The sequence below is a fragment of the Zonotrichia albicollis genome, chromosome 17 (assembly GCF_047830755.1).
Source record: "Zonotrichia albicollis isolate bZonAlb1 chromosome 17, bZonAlb1.hap1, whole genome shotgun sequence".
NCBI classification, from domain to species: domain Eukaryota; kingdom Metazoa; phylum Chordata; class Aves; order Passeriformes; family Passerellidae; genus Zonotrichia; species Zonotrichia albicollis.
Window position 1 is genome coordinate 9,322,239 of NC_133835.1, and position 13,655 is coordinate 9,335,893.

The 13,655-nt window shown below is 61.4% G+C and overlaps 1 protein-coding gene and 1 pseudogene across 1 annotated transcript; one reads left to right on the forward strand and one right to left on the reverse strand.

The window, feature by feature from the left end:
• The first annotated feature begins 1,412 nt into the window (after positions 1 to 1,412).
• On the forward strand, positions 1,413 to 9,155 carry C17H20orf204 (chromosome 17 C20orf204 homolog). Its single transcript, XM_074553876.1, has 6 exons — positions 1,413 to 1,862; positions 3,386 to 3,389; positions 4,800 to 4,948; positions 5,189 to 5,251; positions 5,344 to 5,493; positions 6,310 to 9,155. The coding sequence occupies exons 1-6, from the start codon at positions 1,413 to 1,415 to the stop codon at positions 6,463 to 6,465; spliced, it is 972 nt and encodes a 323-aa protein (XP_074409977.1). The 3' UTR covers positions 6,466 to 9,155.
• A 2,710-nt stretch (positions 9,156 to 11,865) lies between these two features.
• On the reverse strand, positions 11,866 to 13,655 carry LOC102062716 (ammonium transporter Rh type B pseudogene; annotated as a pseudogene).

Here is a 13,655-nt window from a genome sequence, read left to right on the forward strand (position 1 = left end):
CTTCTGTTGTCTTTGAGTGTGGTCTTGTCCTTTGATTCTGACTGGGAAGAGGGGGTCTGATAGCAGAAACCTTTGGACTTATCAGGCTCCCAGCACTCTGGGAAGGTGCCTGCCAGTGTTGGCTGCACCCAGCTGGGCTACAGCCTCTTGCCAAAACGGGTGAGAAGCCAAAAACAGATCTTTTAATGCTGGAGCAGAAAGGCTTTTGCTTCCAGACCAACCTTGAAGCAAAAGCCTTTGTTGCTTTGGGTTCATAATGGAAACTTTTGTGCATTCTCTGGAATAGCTGATGAATGGGTGTAGCTCACGGATGTCCCATGGAATTGTATTTTCCCAAAGGTGAGTGAGAGGCATTGGGAGTTGAAAGGCTCTTGCTTAGGGATTTTGTGCCATTGCTGGAAAAGAGGGGAAGAGTTTGGGAAGGGAAATGGAGATGGTGTTCAAAGGAGAGTGTAGACATGGCAAGGAAACCTGGCTGGACAAGAATTCAAGACTGAGGCAGAAACTGCAGGATGAAAACAACTTTAAAAGTTTTCAGTATGTGCTGTCCTTCAGCCTCTTGTGCTCCCATGGGGGCTTTATCCTGCTTTTCTGGGCAAGGAATGTGGGATTCTGATTCCTGGTGTAGTGATGTGCTGGGGAAAGCTGGGTGCCTGTGGTGCATAAATCCCTCTGCCCAGTTGGTGGCTGCAGAATTGGGATGGGGAAGGGAAGTGGGAATTGCAGTGGTGTGGCTTTTCCTGCTGGGGAGATTGCTGACCTATTTTGGGGGCATTTCCCTTGAGCCAGGTAACACAGGTGCAACCCACTGATGGCATCCTCATGCTACCCCTGCCCCTTGCTTAGGTGGCACCACCACATCTTGCAAGGAACTTTTGGGATGTGGAAGCCCCAAGGAAGGGACCCTTTGCTGGGCACTGTGGCACCTTCTCACATCCTCAGGCTCCCTTGGCTACCTGCTCCTGGTACCTGCAGCTTCCCTTTCCTTTGGGCTACATTCCTTAGCTCAGAGATTATTTTTTCTTACTTAAAAGCGACCATCAATCTTAGAGCCTTTTAATGTTTGTAGATGTCTTGGTGGTTTTAAATGGATTATGACGCCCATGAATTTTAGCTATATATAGAGCTCAATAAAGAAGTTATATGGGTCCTGTCCCAGTGGAATGCTGCAGTGTGCTGTGGGTCCCACTTCCTGGGGAGGGACATTCTCACCAAGCTTAGCAGAGCTGGATTATTCACCATTTGTTCTATTTCTTACTCAATCACCCACATTCAGCTCCTCAGCGGAGCCTTGTTTCAGTCAGTTCAGTTTTTCCCAAAATTGATACAAATTGAGTCAGGGCAATTTCTGTGCCTGGGCTGGGGGTGAGGTACAAAATGCAGAGGGGAAGGAGCAGGAGAGAATTGGAAGCATGAGAACACTCCTCGTGTTGATTTTTTGGGGGTCTCACCCTGGGCAGTCCCTTGGTGCCATTGTCAGTGTTCACCCTGAACGCAGAGTGAAAGAATCGCCCCACGCCAACAGAAATCGAAACTGCGGGGGTTTGCAGCCGAGCGTGCAGCTCCGGGCTGGGGACACGCGTGGGTTGGAACCCCCGGGTGGCTGCGAGCAGGGGCTGCTGCCCCGCCGGCCCCTCCGGCCCTTGGGACCCTGTGGCACCCCGGGCACGGCCGCTGCTCCCGCGGCCGGGGGGGCCGGGCGGGCTCCCGGGGCTGGGCCGGCGCCGGTGCCGTGTCCCGTCCCCCCCGCGGCCGCCGGGCCCGTCCCCTCCCCTCCCACCGTGGAGCCAAGTTCAAACCGCGGGCCCCGGCGCAGCGGGACGGGGCCGGACCGGGCTCCCCGGGACCCGCGGGGCTCCATGGTGAGTGCGCCGGGACACCCCTTGTCCCTGGCACCCCTCCTTGTCCCCTCCTCTTCTCCGGGACACCCCCTTATCCCCGGCACCCCCTTCTCCGGACACCCCTCCCTGGAGGCCTCTGACGGACCGGAGCTCTCCGCGCTGCCGGGATGGGCTCGGCTCGGCCGGGCTGGGATTGCAGCACCAGCGGTGGGGCTGGGGACCTGTCGGGAGGTGACTGGTTCTTCTGGAATGGGGCTCGGACTGGTCGGGATGGGGCCAGAGCACTTGGGAAAGGGCTTGGAGCACTTGGAATGGGGCTGGGCTGGGTCCAAATGGGACTTTGTTCCATCGCGACCCCTCTAAGGATCTGAGCTGGGAGTCCGTGAGGAAGGGGCTGGGGTCTGGCCGGGGAAGCTGGTCCAGCTGGGATCAGGCTGTTGGGTCTGGGATGGGGCTGAGATCATCAACACCTCGATGGGGCTTGGATCTGGCTGGTCCTGAGGTAGAGAGGGTCTGTCCTTGGAGGGTCTGTCCCTGCCTTGGGGCTCTGGGAGGTGACAGAGTCCCTTTGGGTAGGAGGGACTTGGGGACAGAGTCTGGCTGGCTGGAAGGACCTGGTGGGGTTCCCAGGCTGGCAGCAGGAATTGCCCCTTGCTGCTTTGCTGGCAGGAGTGCCAGCAGGAGCTGCTCTATCTACAATGGTGATTCCCCTTATCTCCTCGTATTTGCTGGAGGATTAGAGTGAGGATGAGATTAGCCGTGCCTGTCCTGCACTCGTGCTTCCCAAGGCTGCTCCTTCACTGCCAGCTCTCCCCTAGGGAGGGATGTGCCACCTGCCTGTAGCTTGCTGCTGTGGGATGGGGCTGAAGGCAGAAGGAATACCCTGAATCAGCTGCTGGACTTGTTCTCCTCCATCGTGAAAGGGGAGAAGTCAGGAGCAGGATTTGCCACCTCAGTCTCCCTGCATCCCTCTCTTGCCATTTCTTCTTTCCTGCTTTCCATGGTGGGGGGAAGCACCAACAGCACCTGCTGCTCTCCTGCCCTGGCTGTTCCCTGGACTACTCTGCACTTCCTTCTGGGCTGAGCACTGAGCCCAGCCTCTCATGGAATGCTGGAAATGGTGTGCTTTCTCCTAAAACTGGCTCCCAGTTGTTTAATACACCACTTCAGGGAAGTAATTCCCATTTTCTTGGTAAAATTGCACAGATTTGCCTTCCTGGCAGAGGAGACCTCTGGAGAGCAACCCTTAGACTTTGGTCAGGGTGTCCTTGTGGAAGCAGTGCTCTCTGATTATACCCTCAGCTCTCTGCTTAATCACCTCTGGGGCAAGATCTCTCAGTGGTTTGCAGGAAGCAAAGCCAGGAAGGAGCACAAGGAGGCTTTTCCCTGCCCTTCCCAGCTCCCAAATAGAGCTCAGCTCTGCTGGAAGATGTGTGGTGATTAGGGATGCTCAAGAGCCCAGTGGGGTTTCTACAGGTTATACCTGAGTTTGCTCCTCTCTTTGCATGTGCTCTGAGGTGATGGCTGTGTCCGTGTGTTCCCAGAACTGTGCTGTGTTGAATTTTGCCTCATATTAAGGCTCTATCACTCCCATCGAGCTGTAGGAAGATGGGAAAAGGTTTCCTCACCCTTTTGGAGCCAGGTCCAGCCCAGGATTGAGTAGGGAGCACAGAGCAGGTGTGGATTTTACAAGCAAAACCCCCAGGTTCTCACCAAAGAGGACAGACGGAGTGTGCCTGGGCTTGGAATTCAGCGAGGGAAATTCTTCCTTCCGGCTTCTTGGAGCAGAAGGGCAAGTGCAGAGGTGCTGGGGAAGGCAGTGACCCCTGAGCTGAGGTGGGGAGCAGCAGGCAGAGCTGCAGGCAGAGCTGTGGCCCCTTCCCCCTCGCTTTGGCTGCAGCACAGGGGTTGCATAGTTGGAAGGAGCTGAGCTGCTTTCTGCCTGCCCAGACCTGACACCTGCAGCATGAGGGTTGTTTGGGAGGGGGTTGTGTTTGGGGGGGACTTTTCCTGAAAATATGAAATGACAGAAATGCCAGGATGGGGCCCCAGGGCTGTGCCCTTGCTCAGAATGTGGAGACGTGTTGAGCTGTTGGGTTCCTTTCCTGGAACAAATTCTGAGCTCCCCATCCTCACTCTGCTGCTGCTGGGCTGCTCAAATATCCCCAGTCCTGGTCACCTGAGCTTGTGCTGGCTTTTCTTCAAAGCTGTGGGTTCATCCCTGCCTTGGTGGGTCCATCCACCCCTCCCTGTGCCCCTGTGCCAGCTCATGTGTCAGCCCTTGGGCTTCCCCGCTCTGCAGGGGCCAGCACGGGGCTCTCGGAGCTTTGGAGCCAGGAGCTCAGAGGCAGCTGGGATGTGCTGGTGAGAGCTTGTGCTGCTTGTGGTGAGGGCCCCCAAGCCTGGGATGACCTTCCCTGAGCTGCAAGGAAGCTGGAAAATGCTGTATTACAGAGGTGTGGGAGCATCCCTTTGAGGGTGTTTGGATCTGTTTGAGCTGAGCTGTGGATGTTGCTGGTGGGGACCAGGCAGCTCCTGCCTCCAGCTCCTTTCCAAGGAGCCCAGGTCTCTGCTCCCCTTGGGTTTTTTGGCACTTGAGGTTCTCTGGCCTTGAAATGGCACAAAGTGGGATCATGCTGGGGCAGAGAGCTCAGGGATGAGCCCCACAGACTGACACAGGCCCCTGGCATAGCTCTGTGCCAAGAACCCCCCTGCAGGCATCAGAGAGAGCTCTGTGTGTGCCATGGGCAGCGCTGCTGGGCTGGGCTCAGGCTGGAGCAGTTTCCCAAGGGCTTTGCTCTCGGGGGAGATGGCTCATCAGGGAGGATTTCTTTGGGAGAGGAGACATTGAGGCTCCTCCATCACATGTTGCATCCTCAGGTACAGGTCCAATGGAGCTTCTGCCTAGGGGTTGAAGGCAGAGCCCGGGACATCCCTTGATCCCCAGCTGACTGTGAGCCCTTCCCTGGCAGATTTTCCCCCGGGTGCTGTCCTGTGCTGTTCTGCTGCTCCTGCTGGTGGCCGTGCTGAGCAGAGGCAGGAGGTGCAGCATCGCCAGGATCCTGCGGCAGTACCGTGCAGTCATCTTCCATGAGCTCCAGAACCTGGTGAGCCGAGCAGGGCTCTGCCTGGGGCCAGCCCTGGCCTGGGGGTGCTGCTGGGCTGGATGCAGCCCTGAGGAGGGATGTGGGGAGGGAACCTTAATGTGGAGCTGGCTGCTTTGCCAGCAGTGCTGGGGTTTGTTGTTTAAATGGGGGATTGTGGTTGTGGTTAAATGGGGGATCCTTGCTCCAGGTGGGAGGCACTGATCCTGAGACCTGCTGGATGTTTTTGCTTTATTTCTGCAGAGGAACCTGACTGGCTCAGTGTACAGGAGTGGGAGGGCTGGGCCCGCTTGTCGTTCAGACAAGGTGAGCACAGAGAGACCTGGGGCTGGGGCATGGCTGGGCTGAGCCCCCAGGGAGCCATGGAGCCTCCCTCCCTGCCCTGTGCTTCCCTGCAGGACCAGAGGATCCTGCTGTCCATCTACAACATCAGCATGTCCCTGCGGGAGGCGGGGGACACCCTGCAGGGCCCCGAGGAGCTGGTGGTCTGGAGGGTGGCCAGGAACACCAACACTGTGCTCCGGGAGAACTGCAGGAGAATCAGCAAGGTAGGAAACCCTCTGCTACCCAGCCAGGTCAGTGGCTCCCAGTCCCCAGGGCTTGCCTTGTTTGAGCTCTCCTGGCTGCCCATGAGGAGTCTCCAGGCTCTGCCTGCTTCACTCTGGGGGCTGGGGAATGCTGATGGCACATCCACCCCTGGGAGCTTCAGAATAACCAGGGGAGGGAAGTTCTGTTGTGGCAGTGTGGGCCAGGCTGGTGGGGTTTTACCATAGGCTCCCAAGTGGGTTTTTCAACATGTGCCACGATGCCATGGCTGAGGTGGGATTTCTCACCCTGTGGGTGCATTCACCCTGTCCTGCTCTTGCTCCTGAGTACTCATAGGCAAGAATTGGGATTTCTCCCCTAAGGGCTGGTCTGGGTTCCTCTGGCATCTCTGAGGCTCTGCTGGAGAATCCCCATCCAAGAGATCCCTGTGGCAGCACCAGCAGTTCATCAACCAGCAGGGAAAACCAAGGGCAGTGGATGCCAGCTCCCAGCTCTGCCTGACCCTGGCACAGGGCTGGGACTGCCCTCCCTGCCCCTGCCAGGGACATTGGCTGGGGACAGCCCTGCCTGGGGTCTGCTGGTGTGCATGGAGCTGCTGCTGCTCTGGAGATCTGCTCTGGTGTCCGTGGGTGTGCTGCGGGGTGTACACTGCCAGCTCAGACAGGGACAGCCACCTTTGGGGGGATCTTGGGGACCTGACACCACGACCATAGGCAGTTTGGCCGCCTCAACCATGTGTGTGGTGCCTTTTGTCCCCTGACTAATATCTCTGTGATGCGGGGGGGTTTCTGTCCCCTCCGTGGGCACACGGACCGCAGAGCCCAGCTCACCCCGGCCCTGCCCCGCGGCGGCAGCCGGCCCGCAGGAGGCAGCAGCGGCTGCGGGACCTCGGCAGGAAGGCGGAGAGGCTGCAGACCTGCTGGGAGAAGCTCAACGCCCTGCACGCTCCCCGCCAAACCTCCTGGGACTCGTAGGAACGGCCTGGCCTCCCACCGGGGGATGAATGCGCTGCTCCAGCCCCGGGGCTGGTTTGGGAAGCTGGGACAGACTCAGCCCTGAGGGCTGGATTCATCCTCCTGCTCCAAGCCGTGCCCAGGCACCCGATCCACCACTCCTGGCTGGGGCTGGCAGGTTGGGTTGCTGTGGGATGGCTGTGGCTGACTCCTGGAGCACCAGAAACACTGGGGAGAAGAAGGGAAAGAACCAAAAGGAGAAGGTGAGGTGTGGATTCTCAGCTGCTCCCGGCCCTGCAGCACCTGCTGCTCTCTTGAGGACAATGGGTGTGCTTTGGGGCAGGAAGAGGACATGTGGGGCCGTGGCTGTGCTCTGGGGGCTCTGCTGGAGCTGAGGCCACAGGGATCTGCAAGGCTCTGAGGTTACCAGGGCTGTGCATGGGGACAGTGTCCCTGAGGCACTGCTGGGGTGTGCAGAGCAGCCGGGCACCCTCAGTGGGCAGGGAAATAAAGGTGCATCACAGCGGAAGCCTGGGGGGCTCTGATACCCAAAAATGCCAGGCAGTGAGGGGGCTTGAGACCAAGGCTCAGCCTCGATGACAGGCAGCACTGTGGAGGGAACTGAGTGCTTGGCACTGTGGGTTCCCCAGCAGGGAGGGATGGTGGGGTGTGGGATGAGGTGAGGTGGAGATGGCATCCTCCCTTGTCACTCTGCTCTGCCAGCAGCCTGCCTGTGGCCTCCACTGCTTTGTTGGGCAGCAAACAGCCTCTGGGAAGCCAGAAATAAAACCTCTCCTTCCCTGGAAGCGCTTTGGATGCTTCATCTGGTGATCCAGGGGCTGTTATGCTGTGGATGGTGCTGGCTCTGGCCATGGAAGCCCAGGCAGAAGCCCACAGCAGCAGAGGGCACAGTGACCTCCTGTCTCTACTCACTCTATCTGCATCCCTGGGATGGGGCAATGGAAACAGCGAACTGCTTTTTTGGAAGGACGTTTCCTCTGGAGCAACAGCCTGGAGGGTCTGCCTCAGTTTCCCCACCCCAGCGTGCCCGTGCCTCAGTTTCCCCACCCCGGTGTGCCCGTGTCTCAGTTTCCCCAGCCCGTCTGGCCGTGTGCTGCTGTCCCCGCCCCGAGGGGCTGCGGAGGACACGAGATGGCAGCAGCGGGCTGTGTGTGCTGAGCAGAGCCGGGCACTGCCCACGCCGGCTGTTCCCATGGCCACGCCAGTATCGCCGGCCCCCGTCCCCACCGGCCCGGGGCCGGGCAGGGCCGTGCCAGGGGGGCACTGAGCGCCGCAGGTAGTGGGGTACCCCCCCTGCCCTGGAGGAGGTGGGGGGAAGCTTTCCCTAGGCGTTTCTGGGGGTTCAAACTACGAAGGGGGGATTCGGGAAGGGAAAGGCAAGGGGTGCTGAGGGGTCCTTGCCCACCCCCTGCAATTCCCTCTGGGAATTGGGCTGGGAGGAGCTGGAAGGGCTCCATGAGCAGGGGTGGGTGGGTGAGAGCCCTCCCTGCCCTGGGCACAGCAGAGTCCCTGGGGTGTACAGGGTGCAGGCAGGATGGGTGGATTTGATGGGGCAGGACAGGGACCCTGGTTTGGGGTCAGAGCAGGGGGTGCAGCCTGGGAATGCTGCTCTGTGGGGTCCCTGAAGATGATGAAGATGCTGTGTGCCTGGCACGGGGCAGGCTGGCATCAGGGGCCATCCAGGGAGCTACAGCTCAGCTCATCCCAAAGCCAGAGCCCTCCTGGAGCCGTGCTCCTCCCCGGCTGGCCCCACAATGCCTGCGCTCCTTCCTCTCAGCTCCATCCTCCTCCTCCTCAGGAGCCAGCGCTGCCCTTTCTGCTGCCCCCACAGGAGCTTGGCACTGGTTCAGTTCCTAGGGTTTTTTTCTTATTCCTCCTCCCTTATCCCAACCAGGGTCCCTCCACAAACCACCAGCATCCCAAAATAGCCCTACCGACAGTAGATATCCCATGGATGAGGCTGGGGGCCACAGCAGGACCTGATAGCTCAGGCACCAACAGGATGGGGACACTGGCTTGGGACAGGGTGACTCCCAGTCTTTCTCCTTATCAAGGCTGGAGCAAAGTCCCCCCTTCAGTGACCTGTCAGCGCCTTCCCAGATAAACCAGAGCAAAAACCACCTCCCTTTACTGCCCCTTCCCTCACAGGCAGCTGCTGCTGGGAGCCTGGTGTGGCAGTGGGAATGAGTGCATGGAAAGGAAGGAAAGAGTGAAGGAAGAAGCAACAGGGAGGGAGGGGGAAAAACGAGGTCGTTGTGATGGTGGAATCACAGCAAAAACAGCCGGAAAAAGGAAACAGGCCCTGAAAAGTCAAATAAAAATAGCAGCGAGGCGAACCCAAGTGTGCAGCACATGGGAGTGAGCACATTTCCTTCGAGGGCAGCTCTGTGTGCTCCCAGTGGCTCCGGGGGGGCCGCTCTGATGTGGCTCCAGCCGCTGCCATGGCCCCCCAGTCTCCCGTGCTGTGCCAGGCACTCGGCACCAGCTCAGGGCCCAGCCAGCCCCTGCCTCGCCCGGGGTCCCTGTGTGCCTCTGTGTGCCCTCAGGGATGTGGCAGGGGCTGCACAGGGGGCTGGAGCCAAGGGCACGCAGGGACTGGGGGCTCCTGGCCGTGCCCACAGCCCTGCCCTGTGCCCGGCTCACTCTGCCAGCTGCATCCGAGCTCTGTGTGAGCAGCACAACCCCGGCTTCCTCCCCTCCCTGCTTGTTTTGCAATCACAGCAGGGTCCCCTGGGAGATGGGGGTTGGTGGAGTGGCTGCGGGGACGGGGATGGGGGCGAGCATGGGGGCTGGTGCTCCCTGCCAGGACCACTGGGCTGCATCCCAACCCAGCTCGGGGCTAAGCTCAGAGGCAGCAGCAGAGCCCAGTGAGAGGGGCAGTGCTCTGGGGGATCAGAGTGGGGCACCGTGCCCTGGGCCCATACAGAGGTACAGTGCCCAGCTGCTGTGCTGTGGGTCCACACCAGGGTACCATGCCCAGGAGCTGTGCATGGGGAGCTTTGCCTCACTGGGGGACCATGCCTGGGGGACAAGGGCTGCTGTGGTTCCACAGAGGCACGATTCAGCCCTCCTCACCACCACTGTCCCACCAAAACGCAGCTGTCCCTGAGCCATCACCATCTTGGGGTACCAGCAGCCCCTCTTAGCTCCGGGGGACCCTTGCTCACATAAACCCTCTGCTCCAATGCTCAGTCCCTTTGCAGCAGAGCTGGGGTCCCGGCCCCTGGCAGCCCTGGCACACACAGACTGTGTCTGATGATGGAGCAGAGCAGCGTTTTGTTCTCTCCCATCTCCCTGCAGCTTCGTGAAGCTGCTGAAAGCCCAGATTTACAGTGTGATAAACGCTGGAGGCTCTGCAAAATATCTGACTGCTCCATCCTTTGGAGAGAGGCTGGTTTGGAGGAGCGGGGAGCTCTGGGCAGCACACCCAGAGGCAGAACAGCACAGTGGGTCTCAGGGAGGAGGGATGGCCGGGACTGATGGAGCCGTGCCATGACCCAGGTGGGTCCTGGCCGTGGGTCACCGGGTGCCTAAGCCTCTGTGGGCAGTGGGAAAGCGCTGACCCCCACCCCCCCATCATTTCTTGGGCCTCTTGCTGGTTTTTGGAGCATCTGCCGACCAGATTGTGCCGCGGCGTGCCGGGGTGCCCGTGCCAGGACATGCCAGCCGGGAGGCGGGGTGTGCCCGGCCCGGCTCCGGGTGTGCTCCCCTCGCTGCTCGCTCCCCCGCTGGCTGCCGCGGGCTGCTCGGCGGGAGCTGCGGCCTCATCCTCGCCGGGAAGGGCCGGGAGATGCTGGAAAGCGGCTGCTCCGCTGTTCCCGAGAGCAAGAGAGGCTCACAGCTTCGGGGCTGTGCCTGCATGTGGGTTTGTGTGTGCACAAGTGTGTGTGTGCACAGATGTGTGCATGCATGTGTGTGTGTGCATCACATGCAGGTGTGTGCATGTGTGTCTGGGCACAGGCCTGGGCTGTTGTGAGTGCAGGGCTGTGCCCACACGTGTGTGTGATTACAGGTGGGTAAAGGCCTGTGCATGTGGCTGCCCTCCACCTTCCCCACAGGGTGTCTGAGCCCCAGTGCCGCTGCCCCCGTGTCCCTCTCCCCGGTGCTGGAGCTGCCATCGGACCCGGCAGGCCTCGATGTGGGGCAGCCACGGGCCTGGGCTGTCGGGCTCTCACGGGAGGGCTCTCACAGGGCCTGGGTTGCCGGGCTCTCACGGGAGGGCTCTCACAGGGGCTGGTGCTGCCGATCCGGCCCCGGTGGAATCGCGGCTCCCCGGTCCCGGCTGCTCTCAGGACCCAGCGGGATCCAGGCATTGATGGGCAGGGCCGGTCCCCGCTCCGATGGCTCCACTGCCATGGGGCACATCCACACCGAGCTGCCAAGAGGATGAGGGGCTTCTGGGGCTCATTTGGGGAAGGGGGAACGGAGCTGCCTCCCGCCCCAAGGCCCCTGGCCCCAGCGCTCAGCCCGCAGCATCCTGCGCCGGGGCCCATTGTTCGGCCGCGCCGGGCTGCGGGGCAGGATTTCTTTGTCAGAGCTCGGCAATATTTTATTCTAACAATTAACCAAACACGCCCGGCCCCCCAAGCCTGTTTGTGATTATTGGAGGGCGAATTCCCCAGCCTCTCTCCCTCTTGGTGTTGGCTCCGCCTGGGGCTGCACCGGGTGGAAGGGATCCAGCCCCTCTCCCACCCGCTCGGGGTTGGGGACCCCCAACCTCGCCGGCAGCCCCCCAGTCCTGCCCCAGCGCTGGGGGGCTCAGTGGCCTCGACCCCCTCGGGAGCACGGCCCGCATTGTCTCGGCAGGGATCGGACGGGGCGCAGGGGCAGCGGTGATTCACGGCGGGGGGATGTGAATCACAGCCCTCGCTCCCCGGGCAGGATGCGGCCCCGCGCTCCCAGCTTGCCGCATGCCAGCCATGGACCGCAGCCTTTGTCCTCCGCAGGGTGGAAGCGGCTCGCTGCCCGTGCTGGGATGGGATGGGGCCGCTGCTCTTCCTGGGATGCTGGCGCAGCTTTCCCAGCTCCGGCTTCGGGGTGGGATGAGGGTGCTGCGGGCTGCGGGGGCCTCCTGCATCCTGGCTCTCTCTCCGAGGCTCCTCGCCGTGCTTGGGCCGCATCCTCATTGCTGCACCAGTGGTAAAAAGGGTTGGCGCTTCCCTTTGCAAACTCTCCTGGAGGGTGAATTGCCCAGCTCAGGTTATCAGATCTTTGCTAAAGTCCTTTGCTTGGGGCCATCTCCCTGCTGCTGCAGTTCCACGGTCCGGGCAGTGGACGCTGAGTTCCTTTCCTGTAGCTGTGGCCTGAGCTGGCAGCCTCCTCCAGGTGCTGCCCGCTGTGGGCAGGGGGATCTGGAGCTGAGGGTCGAGGTGAGCCCTGAGGGTGATGCCGCTCGCTGGGAGTGAAGCAGCCGAGGCCAGTGCCCTGGAGAGTGGCTGTCTGGGCTCCTTGGAGGCTATTGACCATCCTGGGAGAGACAATCCTGAGCAGGTCGCTTCTCTGGCTGCTGCTGGGAGTGAATGGACGCTGGGAGCCACTGGGACACGGGAGGGGGATTGCAGCTGCAGGGTAGGAGGACAGAGAGGCGATCTGTGCTGCGGTGCTGACCCAGCTATGCTGGCATCCTCCACAGCTGGCTCCAGGCACGGGGCAGGAGTGAGAGCAGGCAGGAGATAGATCCTGCCTGTAACATTCTCTGGCCCTCCCTGCTGCTGCACGCACACCACTGCCTAAACTTGCTCCTTCAGAGCCAGGGCTCCTTCCTCAGGGCTGCAGTCTGGCCCCGGGCTCTCAGCCTGATCGTGGATCTTAAAATACAGCGAATCCTCGAAGCAGAGGCGCTCGGGCGGCCGGGCCAGGCAGGGCAGCCGGAGGGCGCTCCCGGCGAGCAGCCCGGCCAGCAGCGAGGCACCCACGGCCACCGCCAGCCCCCCCGCCTGGCACAGCGCCTGCACACCCACCCCCCGGGACCCCCACTGCCCCTCCAGCACCGCCTCGCTGGCATTGCCCCCAGCGGGGGACAGCTGAGAGGGATGGGACCCGGCGGTGTCCTTGGGTGCCACCAGCACGGCCACGACGCTGGCTGCGGCACCGAGGATGCCGGGCAAGCCGTGCAGGTTGTGGATGCCGCACTGGTCGTGGAGCGTGAGTTTCCTCGCCAGGAGCGGGGTGAGGAACCTGAAGCCGAGGACACACAGCACGGCCGAGAGGCTGCCCAGGGCCAGGGCGGCCGCGGGGGGCACGGCCATGTCGGCCAGCACGCCGATGGCCACCCCGCCGGCCAGGCTGCCGTTCTGCAGGTGGCCGGGGCTGAGCTTGCCGTCCCTGTCCAGCAGGCTGGAGGCCACCACGGTGGTTATGGCACTGGCACTCATGGCCAGGAGGGTGTTTAGGATGGCACGGTGCTGGGCAGCACCCGGCTGGCAGAGGACAGCCACGAAGCTGGGCCAGAAAACCCAGAGGATGAGCGTCCCCACCAGGGACATGAGGTCAGAGCTGGTTGTCGGGGTCTCCTTGGGGTGCAGTGGCTGCTGTGTTGCCCAGAACAGAGTCTTGGACACACCAAGGCCGAAGTAGCAGGAGAAGACGTGGATGGTGATGGTGCCACCCACATCCTGAACGCCCAGGCAGGTGACAATGACCCACTCGGTGGCCAGGTACAGGGGGATCTCACAGGTGGCCATGAGGAGCAGCTGGCAGGGGCTGGCCCTCCCCAGGATGGCCCCCACGGAGATGAGCACTGTCACAGCAGCGAACACAGACAGGAGGAGTTTGTGCAGGTCCAGGTGGATCTGGCCGTGGTGGAAGTGGTGCAGCAGGCCCTGCAGCACCAGCGCCCACTGCATGGAGAAGTTGAGCAGAAGGAAGATGTGGGTGAGGGCGCTGAACCCATAGCGGGGCAGGAAGGTCAGCAGGAGTCCCAGCCCCACCACCAGCATCACCTGGATGTCCTGGAAGAAGGGGAAGGTGCTGTAGACCTGGTAGGCCACCAAGCTGGTATCCTCTGCCTGCGCCGAGGGCTCATCATAGGTGACGAAGAGGGCAAAGAAGAGGAGCAGGGCGCCCTGGAACAGCCCCAGGAAGAGGGGCAGGAGGCGACGGGGATGGGTGGAGGGTGGCACAGCCATCCTGGAGTGGACAGGAGGGGATGGTGGAGGGTGGTCAGCAGGGCACTGGGGTGAGGTGACAGC